Source organism: Geotrypetes seraphini, chromosome 12 (genome assembly GCF_902459505.1).
Source record: "Geotrypetes seraphini chromosome 12, aGeoSer1.1, whole genome shotgun sequence".
NCBI lineage: Eukaryota > Metazoa > Chordata > Amphibia > Gymnophiona > Dermophiidae > Geotrypetes > Geotrypetes seraphini.
The window spans coordinates 103660419-103673135 of NC_047095.1; the positions used below are offsets into that span (position 1 = coordinate 103660419).

Here is a 12717-nt window from a genome sequence, read left to right on the forward strand (position 1 = left end):
AAATAGCCAACATAACATAACAATTGGCTTCTATACTGCAGGATCATAAAGATCTATGTGCTTTACAAAAGAAAGAGTTATAATAAATAAATAGAGTAATTTAATAGCCTATATATTTGATGAACAAATACCTTTTTACATGTTTCCTAAATTCTATGTATGTGCCAGAATTCATAATCAGAATGTCTAGATCCTTGCCCCAACATGGTAAAATGGGGGAACAATATCAACTGGGCCAAAAACAAATCTAAACCAAAATCCCAAAAACTAACTACAACTCGCGTAAACATATCGACCCATCCAAATTCTGGTCAAAAACAGACAAATTAATCCAAGAATCTAACCCCAAAGACTTCATTTCACAATGGCGCAGCTTAAGTAAAGCCACCTTAAATGAGCTAAAATCAAGCAAAAACCAGAATCAACAGGCGATCTGACAAATGGTTTGACAACGAACTACTCCTACTCAAAAGACAATGCAGACGACTCGAAAGAAAATGAAGGAAAATTAACCAAGAACCCACAAAAATCGCATGGAAAATACTCATCCTACAATACAAGCTACAATTAAAAGACAAAAGAAAGACATACTACAACAACATAATAGGGAGAGAAATCCAAGACACAAAAAAACTATTCCAAATACTGAAAGAACTCACAGACACCAAACCTTACTTGGCCACTGATAACACCGCTCCCCCTAGCAGAACACTTAAAAAATAAAATCACAAATGCCAGGACCAACCTCACTAGAAACCCAACTCTCCTAGATGAGATCACTATAATCCCCTCAAAGAATCTACAGCAGCAGATAGAACCTGGTCCCTCTTCCCCACTATACAATGGTCAGACTTCAACAAACTCTACAAAAAATACAGTCACGCAGCCTGTGACCTAAACTATTGCCCTTCATATCTACTATTGCCCTCCATATCTACAAATTCCGCTCTCTCCTCCTACAATGGATGCAAACACTGCTCACAGATGGCCTTTTCCCACAAGACTTCAGGGAAATCATTGTCACCCCTATCCTAAAAGACCCTAAAGGAGTAACGGATCAATCTTCCAACTACAGACCCATAGTATCAATACCACTTTATATCAAAATAATGGAAGGCCTCGTAGCCAAATTCCTCACTGACTACCTAGAAGACCACAACATACTCCACAATACACAATCTGGCTTCAGAACCAATTATAATACTGAAACACTACTAGGATCCCTCCTGGACACAGCTAGACAACATCTCAGTACAGAAAAAAAAAATATTCCTCATACAACTAGATCTATCTGCAGCATTTGACCTGGTTGACCATAACATTCTTCTACAAATTCTGGATGCAATTGGTATCACAGATAAAGTGCACACATGGTTCCAAGGATTCTTAAAGACCAGATCCTACAGAGTAAAATCAAGCAACAAAAAAGTCAGAACCCTGGTCCAACCCCTGTGGCATAACTCAGGGATCCCCTTTATCCCCCATATTCTTCAACCTCTACACTGCGTCCCTCGGCACGTCTAGATAAATCAAACATAATCTCCTACAGCTACGCAGATGACATTCTTCTCCCTTTTGATCAACTAACTCCAAAAAGAATGTCACTGAGTGGTTAGGAAAGCAAAAAGAGAATACGAAGAGAGGCTGGCTGGGGAAGCAAGAAACTTCAAAACGTTCTTCAGATACGTTAAAGGGAAGCAACCAGTGAGGGAGAAAGTAGGACTGTTGGATGATGGAGACAGAAAGGGAGTGGTAAAGGAGGAAAAAGAGGTAGCAGATAGGTTAAATAAGTTCTTCTCATCAGTCTTCATGAGCGAGGACACATCCAATGTACCAGAACCCGAAGAGATCATAAGTGGAGACCAAGAAGAAAAACTGTTGAAATTAGAGGTAAGCCATGAGGATGTCCTCAAACAGATAGATAGATTGAAGAGTGACAAATCACCAGGTCCGGACAAAATCCACCCATAGGTACTAAAAGAACTAAGAAACGAGATAGCGGAAACACTCCGACAAATTTTTAACCTATCCTTGCAAACTGGGGAGATCCCGGAGGACTGGAAAATAGCAAATATCACACCTATCTTCAAAAAGGGATGGAGGGGTGACCCAGGGAACTATAGGCGGGTAAGCTTGACTTCAGTTCCAGGCAAGATGAAATCAACGGCACAATGGGCAGCAGCCTCAAAGAAAGCAAACCTAATGTTGGGTATTATTAAGAAGGGTATTACAACAAGGACAAAGGAAGTCATGCCACTGTATCGCGCGATGGTGCGCCCGCATCTGGAGTACTGTGTCCAATATTGGTCACCATACCTCAAGAAAGACATGGCGATACTTGAGAGGGTTCAGAGAAGAGCGACGAAAATGATAAAAGGTATGGAAAACCTTTCATACGCAGACAGGTTAGAAAGGCTGGGGCTCTTCTCCCTGGAAAAGCGGAGACTCAGAGGAGACATGAGAGAGACCTTCAAGATTATGAAGGTAGAAAGGGACAGATTCTTTAGCTTACTGGGAACCACTAGAACAAGGGGGCACTCAGAGAAATTGAAAGGGGACAGGTTTAGAACCAATGCTAGGAAATTATTTTTCACTCAGAGGGTGGTGGGCACCTGGAATGTGCTTCCGGAGGTTGTGATAGGACAGAGTACACTACTGGGTTTCAAAGAAGGATTGGATAAATTCCTGAAGGATAAGGGGATTGAGGGATACAGATAGAGGTAGAGATAGGTTATGATAGGGTATAGATAGAAGGACAAGGGGGATTAAATGATTTAGACAAGCATCACCTTACAGGTCATGGACCTGATGGGCCGCCGCAGGAATGGACTGCTGGGCGCTATGGACCTCTGGTCTGACCCAGTGGAGGCAACTTCTTATGTTCTTACTAAAACCCTCCATGACAGACACTATACATAAAACATTAGAAACAATAACATCTTGGATGAAAGACCACAAACTGAAACTAAACTCAGAAAAAACAAAATTCATTCTCCTAGAAAATGATGACACAATCCATTACAAACCTAGTAATCAACTACCACATTCCCCATGTAATCCACTCTAAAACTACTGGGAATGACGATTGACAGATGCTGTACCATGTAACCACAAATCAATAAAATAATAATACAGAAATCCTTTGCTATCATGAGAAACCTAAGACAAGTGTGAAAATTATTCGACAAATCTCAATTCCGGATCCTAGGCCAAGCCCTAATGCTGGGTCTCCTAGATTATTGTAACATTCTCTATCTCCCCTGCCCCGCAACCGTGATTAAACAACTTTAGACAATCCAGAACACAGCCCTGAGACTCATCTACTCTCTGAGGAAACATGACCACATCACCGAGGCGTACCTACACTCACACTGGCTACCAATTCAAGCAAGAATACAATTCAAGTTCTACTACCTCCTATTTAAATCCATGAGTGGCAACAGTCCAATATACCTAAACAACTGTCTAATCCGAACCACCTCAAGCAGACAAAGGAGAACCCACACTCCATTCACATACCCCCCAATCAGAGAAGTCAAATGGAAAAAACTGTATAATGACCTCTGGCCACACAAGCAGAGAGATTAGACCACCAACTCTCTACTTTGCTGATAACGACCCCTGACTACAGAACATTTAGAAAAGAAATAAAAAACATACTATTAAAAAAAATCCCTGATACCCAACAATCGAAACCAACCTAACGCCCCCCTTCTCTCTAAAACAACTTAACGCCACAAGAACCACCTCATCTCTTTGATCCAAGTTGACTATTCCCTAACTATTCTATAATTCCTCTGGAAATGGCCAGATAGATCCTTTTTGTAATCCGCCTTGAACCGCAAGGTAACGGCGGAATAGAAATCACTAATGTAATGCAATGTAATATGTGATAGGAAGAAGTGCAAAAGGGACCTTGTAAGACTCAAAGATAAAAGTGATAAATATATAGAAGTTGATAAAGATAAGGCTGGATTGATGAACAAATATTTTTGATCTATGTTCACTGGGAGCAGGATGCATAAGACAATTGCAAATAGGGATGGAGGTGTGTTAGATCATGCTCGATTTTCAGAGGATTAGTCATGAGGAGCTAGCTAAACTAAAGGTGGCCAAATAAATGTATGATGATGGAAAGGAAAGGAGGGTACTGAAAGGAAAGTTCTGATAGCTCAACTGGCTGACCTTTTCAATACTTCTCTAGTGTTGAGAGGGGTACCAGAGGACTGGAGAACTGGAGGAGTGGAGAAGATTGAATGTATTCCCTCTCCAAAAAAAGGAAGAAATAGGGAACTATAGTCTGAATTTGGTGGTAATTAAATTAATAGAAATGCTTTTAAAGCAAAATAAATAGAGACATTTATAGAATCCAGTGGATTACAGGATATGAGGCAACATGGATTAACTAGTGGCAGTATTGTTAGACATATCTGATCAATTTCTTGACTGGGTGACCTGACAATTGGATATATTTAGATATTATCAAAGCCTTTGACAATGTTCTATACAGACATCTAATAAATAAACACAGAAGGTCAGATTTTATAAACATTGTTCCAATTAAAGGCACCAGTAGGCTACTATTTGTATTTTTGCCAGGTACTTATGATTTGGATTGACCTCTATAAACACGGGATACTGAGCTAGATGGACCATTGATCTGACCCAGTAAGGCTATTCTTATGTTCTTAATGTCAATTATAAGGTGTAAAGTGCCAGTAAAACATATAAACTCACTGGATGGCTTTAAAAGAGGACTGATCCTTGCAAAGGAAAAAAGCACAAAAAAGAATTGGTGAAGACTAGGAGATGAACAAAGAAATTGAGAGTCTACTGTTGTTGTAAGAATTTATTGTAGCAACCAAATATCTTGCAAATCCATTCGAATACAATATGATTCAGCATTTAGGCATGTGTCTGGCATGTTGATATACAGATTGTAAAAATCATCACTTACATGTCTTTTGCCACCATGATGGCTCCATACATTTAAACTAAAAATATAAGCTATTTAGAGAGTGCCTCAATATTACTACTATCAGGATAATTTCCCGGTCTATCCTTGTTCAGCCCTCTTGAGACCACTGAATGTACAGCTAGTTTTTCAATATTGGATCAATGGAATGTAGAACCTGAAAACTTTGGAGATAATGTTATTCTTGCTTTCTTTCCCACTCAAGAAAGTCAATTTATTTTGTTATTATGTATTTCCTGTTGTTTCTGTCAGGCCTCAGCAGAATAATGTGGCATTTGGGGATAAAGATACATCCCAGAATTCCAGAACTAGAAGCTAGAATAGCAAATATCTCCACTGCTACCATATACTTTCCCTTAGTGCTTAGGTATGTTGGGATGAAAGAAACCCAGACACTGCAGAACATAAGCATGCTAAATGTAATATGCTTGGCCTCATTAAAACTGTCAGGTAGATTTCTTGCTAGAAAAGCTACAATAAAGCTGATACTAGCCAAAAATCCCAGGTAACCAAGAACACAGTAAAATGCAATTGCTGACCCTTCATTGCATTCAATTAATATTGTTCCAATTTCTGATTGAATATTTTGATGTGGGAATGGAGTAGCTGTACCCAACCAGACAAGGCATATGAGAACTTGTAGAAGGGAACAGGAAAGGATTATAAAGTATGAGACCCTGGAACCCATCCATTTCCGGAGCTTGCTTCCTGGCTTGGTGGCCTGGAAAGCTATTACCACAGTGATTGTTTTTGCCAGGACAGAGGAGAGAGAGATAGAAAAAGTTATTCCAAAGGCAGTTTGTCTGAAAATGCAGGTCACCTCCTCAGGATGGCCTATAAATATCAATGCACAGAGGAAGCAGAGCATGAGGGAGACTAAGAGAATATAGCTTAGGTTTCGGTTGTTGGATCTCACAATGGGAGTGTCTTGGTACTTTATGAAGATTCCCAGAATGACAGCAGTAATGAGAAAGAAGAAAATGATGATAAGTGTCAAAATGATTCCCAAAGGCTCTTCATGGGATAAGAAAATTATCATTTTTGGGACACAGACATCTCTTTTTTCATTGGGCCATTGGTCCTCTGGGCATTTCATGCAGTTGTCCATATCTAAGAAGAAATAATATTTTGTTATCATCTCAAAATTGATATCAGTGTAGGAGAGTAACTAAATATTGCTTTTTTTAATTTAACAATATTATTTTCTGGCATGTAGAATATGCTAGAATATAGGATTGAGCTTCATTTGTTAAAGTTTGATATGCATTCATAGGGTGGTTTTACAGCAGGTCATCCATATGTGAATAATAAATAGGCTCTTATTTTGTGTGTATTTTGAAAATAGATGTGAAGGTTCATTTTCAATATGATGTCTAAATATGATTTTGGACATTTTAGAAAAAATCCACAAATCCATTAGAGAAAATAACTGTTTTCAAACCAGAAAATAACATAATTTAATTTTTTTAAATGGCCATTTCCTAGATATGGTTGTCCTCTGTTTGCCTATCATTTTGAATCATTTTTAGGCAAAAAAAAGTCCAAGTGAAAAACTCACTAAAACCAGGAGTGGGCCAGCATTCTTAGTAGACTAGTCACACAGATATTCAAGCAGAGCAGTGGGGCACCCTAGTGAACTTTGTGACAAACCTACTGCTGTCCCGAGGTTTATCACAGGAAAATATAGAAAATGATACAAACCCCGGTGCAGAAGGGCAGACCAGGTCAAAAGCCCATGACAGTAATTTAGCTGACTACCCTATGAGCAATGAGGACGAGACTGAGACATAACAGGAAAGGTTTGCCTTACCTGAGGTACTGCCAAAGCAAAGTAAGAAATCTCTGTCCTACTTTTGTCCTGTAAGGCAGAAAACAGGGAGACAGTTTTCCCTCAGAGAAACTTCCCAGGCTGAGGAAGGAAAGCCCTTCCCCCCATTGAAGCTAAGGGGGTGTGTTTCTTCCCTCAGTTTAATGTGAGGTTCAGCAGAGAGCAACAGGACAGGAGGAAAGACAGGAAGCTCAGAATGGGACTGAGCTTAACCCAGATCAGGCAGGCAGACCAGTTTGGGAAATGGGAGATGAGCATGTTGAAGGAAACCTTCCTTCAGGATTCTTTTCCTCAGAGCCAGTTGAGGATATGATAGTGGAAGACAACAATGCTACAGCTGAGGTTTAGCCAGAGCAAATGGAAGTGGCTTGAAACAAATGTGAGTCTAGTGGATGTTTTTCATGACTGTTGTTTTTCTCTGGTAAGCAGACTGTGGGGTACCAGAGAAGGTAATTTTGGACTGTAAAGTTTTCAATATTTTTTCTCTGTGTTTTAAGCAAAGGGACAGTATTCTTCACTGTATAGAACATTGATTAAATTGATCCAAATGCTGGGCAGGAAATTCAGCCTGTTGGTTACTCTGACTCACTGTTCACAGAACTCTATGTGAGGATATCAGCTGTAAGCTGTTACTATAGCAGCCTGTTAATTACATTTAGCCTGCATGCTTCTCAGAAATGTATTAATCTCTGAGTGTAAAACTGCTGTTTCCTCTGTTAAATACCATCTCCGTTTTGGATTGAGTTCATCTTTGAGAAACAGTGTTTGCTGACTCCTGCCTGAATGCTACAAAGCCTTGCTAAAGAACTTGCTTCACAGAAATGTAAATTGCTTTGTCTCTTTCTCATGGCTACCTGTGGCAGTAGCCCAGTAGTGCTGGCTCATTAATCACAGCCATAAACTCCCATCCTACAGCTCAGGAACAGGGAGCTGCTTATTTCAGCTGCTGTAAAACAGTGAAGTATTTAAGCAATATGATTGTATTATTTTTCCTGCATAAAGTATGCTTAGCCTTAGGCTCTAGTGAAGAGGACTGTATATAATTTGCCTACTAAACTCCAGAGCTGGTAATAGAGTTAAAAGTTTGCTTTGAGGAACCTTTTCTTTTGGTTATGATTTCGTGCTTCCATTGAAACATGTGATGGACTATGATTTTGAGGCCAGTGGCAAAATAAAGTTTATATTTATTCATTAAGGCCATTCTGACTAAGTAGTATTCATTGAAAGACCATTGAAAGAGCAATTCTAGGCTGTTGCCTAGGGGTAAAAATCCTGAGAGGCTCCCCTAGTTCTAGGTGGAACATGCCAGATTGGAGCAATGTGTCACTAACTGACTGCCCATTATGCTCTTTGGGGGTACAGGTATGACAACTTCACATACTGCTGTTTTGCTGAAATAGAAAATAGAGAGATACACTGCCCAAAGCTGAAAATTGACAAATTCAGAAACAAAAAAACAAAAACAAAATAAAAAAATATTCCTTTGTTGTGTAAGCATTGATTTGGTCCCAGTATCTCCTGCTTTTCTAAATTCTCTCCAAGGTCTTTTTGACCTTTCTTTTCTCTCTGTGTCCATTATCCATCTTTCCTCTGTATCTCTATTTCTTCTATTCAGCTACTGCACTCTCTATTCCTGTCCCAGTCCTCCCTCTCTGTGTTGTGTCTCCTTGTATTCAATATCTCCCTCTGTGTCACTGTCTTTGTGCTCTCTCCATGCCCAGCATCTACTCTCTGTCTCTCCTCATATCTTTTTTTCTCTCCTACCTTCCTCCTGCACACCAGTCCCCCTCATAGTTCAGCATCTCTTCTCTTTCTTTCTTTCTTTTCCCCTCTTTAGACTAAGCTTCTTCCATTACTCCTTGGCTATTCCTCTACTTTCTTTCCTACCTTCCTCCTGTACCCCTTATCCCGCCCATAGTCCAGCATCTCTTCTTTCTCTCTCCCTCCTTGGCCTAGAGTATCTTTATCTCTTTTACTCTCTCCCCTCCTTTTCTTGGTCTTCCTCCCTCTTTAGTCCAGGATGTGTGAGTGTGTCTTCCCCCCTTGGTCCAGAGTATCTATTGCTCCACTCCCTCTAGTCCAGTGTCTGGCCCCTCTCTTCCCCATCTCCTTTGGTCCGCATCTCTTTTCCTATCCTCCCTCCTCCAATGCCCTGTTTTGGAATCTCTCAAGTTCCTCTCACTGTTAGTTCTCCAAACCCTGCAGTGAGTTACAGAAGAGACAGAGCTGAAAGCTGCCTCTCTGGCCAGTGGAGCCTTTGCTTAGCTGCATCCCACCTCTGCATTGCAATTTCCTGTGAGCAAAACTCAGTCGAGGAAAGGTTCCATCAATCAGAGAGGCAGCTTTAAGCTTTCTTTGCCACAACTCACCATACTATTTGGAGGAATGGTAAGCAGATGAAATGCTGGAGGGATTCAGGACCTGTATGCCAGGAGAGGAGCAGAAGGCAGAGTTCAGCTGCACATGGCCTCTACCATTAGATAGGCCTGGGCACTTTGCCAGGATTGCTAAATGGTAGCCTTGTCCATGATTTATGCCAAAAGGACATATGGTGAGTTCCCAGAAGAGAAGAAAATGAAAGAATGGAGACTGTTGTCTTGTCAGGATTTCAAACCAGATGATTTCTCTTTTCCTGGAAAACCCTGGCCTACATTTCTGGTTCCTCTTTCCCACCTTTGTGATTCTGTAATCAGTGCCAATGCATGAATGATACATGATCAACAGCCACTGTTTAGACGACCACTAATATTGGTGCCATTATAGAATTTAGGCCTAAGTAAAGAGTGCTGTCTCATAGACTGCTTATTATCCCCTGGTTTTTGTCAGCCCTGTCCCTAGTCCTAGACCCAAGCAATATTTTATTTTGTTGTATATTAAGCATTGATTACCTACTCCAAGCAATTCTGGGCAGCTTACAAAATAATACATACAGACAATGACAAACAATAAAAAATACATTAATATGAACATAAGAAATAAACTATATAAGGCTGAATATGTAACTGGTTAAGACCCCTTTTATCAAGCTGCAGTGGAGGTTTTACCATGGGCCTGTGAGGTAAATTCTTCAATTCTCATACAATTCCTATGTCAGAGCCTTTACCTCACTAGCCCTTTATAAAAACCTCTACCACAACTTGATAAAAGGGGCCTAAGCAATGAATCTAAATGGATGTAAACTCCTTAACAGCATTTTCATACATTTTGAACAGAATTTTCAAACGTGCAGAATTCTGACAGGAGTATCTATGATAGTGGACTGAAGTAGGGGTAGGAAATATGACTTGATATACCACCTTTCTGTAGTTAAAATCAAAGTGGTATACATATTATATACACTTACAGTATGTATTATGGACCTGGGGCAATGAGGAGTTAAATGACTTGCCTAGAGTCACAAGGGGCTGTAGTGAGAATTCACCCCAGTTCCCCAGGTTCTCAGGCTGCTGCACTAAATACTAGGATTCTCCTCCCCTTTGTACTTCTGAATTTGAGCAATAAAGGATGGACATTCTTATTAAGATCTACTGGGTTCTAAAAAAACCAAAACTGACCATTTTAGAAGATAAAGGCCCCCATTCTATAAACAGCATCTATAACATAGGCATTAAGAAAAACAGTACATAGTGTATGTCAATCTTAAGTTAGGCACCATTTATAGATTTATGCCTAGCTTTGCCTAAAATGGACATAGAAGCCAGCAGGTGTACTAACCTTATGTGACCCTATTTATTCCAGGGTTTTCTTGTCTAAATATTGGTTCCAAATTAGGCACCAAAGTCCAAAACATAAGCCTACATGCCAAACACACCTACAATCCACTCCCTGGTAGGTGCCTTGGACTAGGCACTTACTTGAAAATGGTGCTAATTGCTTATTATTGGTGCCAATTAGCTTTTTAAATAATTAACTCAGATGTCTAGATTGACTAGGTGTCTTTTATAGATTCTGGGCCAAAATGCTGGACTGGATGGTCCATTGGTCTTTTTTTCAGTATATATTTTATTAGTTTTTTCTAAATCTCAAAGAATAGACATCATTCTGAATAAACTGCCAATATGAACCTTATGTGTTAAATATCACTCACCAGTTTCATTGGAGATTTCGCCACTTGGACAGGGAATACAGTTATAGCAGCAGACAGGCTTTCCTTCTTTTGTTAATTTCCTGTAGCCGGGAGCACAGCTCTGGCTACATCTGGATTCTGGAGGTATCTGTGGGTTGAGAAAACAAATCTATCTTCAAATGACAGTGGACTGTACTTTTGCAAATGTAATATTACTTTTCTGTCCATTTATGGAGCTATTCAGATATTTTCTTCAGATATCACAAATTGCCTTTTAGAAAATTGTTTTCAGAAATATCTGTCTAATTAGCAATATTTTATTGCTGACTGATAGTTTATTCCTAGAGCACATACATTGTAGGAAGTTGTATTTAACTACCGTATTTTTCACTCCATAAGACACACCTGACCATAAGACGCATCCTAGATTTAGGGGAGGACAACAAGAAAAACCCCCATTATGAATCAAATTGTATACTAATATATACCAGGCTCTGCACCTAGCCCCTCTCACTCCCTGCCAGGCTCTGCACCCTGACTCCCCTCCCTTCCCTGTCTAACACCAGCTCTGGCAGGATATGTATTTCAAATATGGCATATTGTAATCACAAAACAGAAAATAAAATAATTTTTTCTACCTTTTGTTGTCTGGTCATTATTCAAATCATTATGGTCCCAGGCTCTGGTTGTCTTCTGATAAGTCACTTGCCAGGGTCTCCTTCTTTCTTTTTCCCTTCCATCCACCGGAGGTCTGGCATCTTTCCTTTTGGCCCGAGATTTGCCCTTCTTTTCCTTCCCTCCCTCCATCCTGGACCTCTTAATACAATTCCACTGGTTTCTTAGCAGAAAGTTAGTGGGTGGTTTGCTATTGTCTTTCTTGGCCATCTTTATCCACCCACCCCCAGCTAAGGTCAAATAATCATTTACCAACTGAAAGTGAATGGATGGCTGAGTTGGCCAAAGACCAGCTATCTGACAGAAATCCCAGTGTGGTATTTAACCTATGCTAGGTGCAGTAGGCAAGTAGCTTACCGATTGCACCCTGAGGCTCTCTATGATTTAAGACAATGTATTTAAGCACAACTCAAGTTGAGGGTAGTGTTTATTTTAAGAATGAGTGCAACTTTGATGCACATTCTGAAGAGTTAAAGGGTGCTGCTGATTTTCAAGAAAATACTTCAGGACCCCTTTTCTCTTAATGCATAGGATATTTCCCTTGATCTGGCCTCCTGTCAGCTCTTTGGCATGACCATGCTGAAAAGAAATGTTTCAGGAGCCTGCCAATGTGATATCCATGTGATGAGTCGGGGGTTTGCCAGGGGGGAAGCACAAGGTTCAGGATTGAGCCTTCTTCAAGAAACTGTCTTTAAGCTCAGGTTGGGCTGGCCTGAGACGATTGTGGCACTGGGGAAGAGAGTGCCCAGCAAAGGCTCTAGAGTTGGCCTCCACAGCACATTCCCTCTGCCGCGGTCCCGCCCCTCTTCTTATGTACAGGATCATTGCTGAGGGAACGTACGGAGGTGGGCTCCTTTTCAATGTGGCTCCTTTACACTTGCTGTGCTGCATCTGATGGAGGGAGGGAGGGAAGGAACACGGGTCTAGGCGATGGCAGGAATTGTTTGGTGGGCCTTGTTTTATTGGCCTGCGGGCCTGACATGTCTGATTTAAAGGTATGGATGGGGGGGTTATTATATTTGTTCCATAAGACGCACCCTAATTTCCACCCATTTTTTAAAAAGGAGTCATTTAGTAGCATTCTAAGTAAACGGTCTTTTGTTAGACTGAATGGGTAGGGACCATTCAATCTATTTGCAGACAGTGCCCAGGGTCAGATTTGATTAATATAAT

The 12717-nt window shown here is 40.4% G+C and overlaps 2 protein-coding genes across 2 annotated transcripts in view; both read right to left on the minus strand.

Annotated features, from left to right (window-relative positions):
• Nucleotides 1-4974, minus strand: part of LOC117346205 (vomeronasal type-2 receptor 26-like) — a 58905-nt gene extending 53931 nt beyond the window's left edge. Inside the window, exon 1 of the mRNA XM_033915606.1 lies at nt 4958-4974. Within this exon, the coding sequence (XP_033771497.1) occupies nt 4958-4974 (17 nt within the window). The remainder of the gene's footprint in view (nt 1-4957) is intronic.
• A 215-nt stretch (nt 4975-5189) lies between these two features.
• The window catches only part of LOC117346206 (vomeronasal type-2 receptor 26-like), a 28915-nt gene continuing 21387 nt past the window's right edge, over nt 5190-12717 (minus strand). Inside the window, exons 4-5 of the mRNA XM_033915607.1 lie at nt 10891-11017; nt 5190-6085 (exon numbers count right to left, since the gene is read on the minus strand). Coding sequence (XP_033771498.1) covers nt 5190-6085; nt 10891-11017 — 1023 coding nt within the window. The remainder of the gene's footprint in view (nt 6086-10890; nt 11018-12717) is intronic.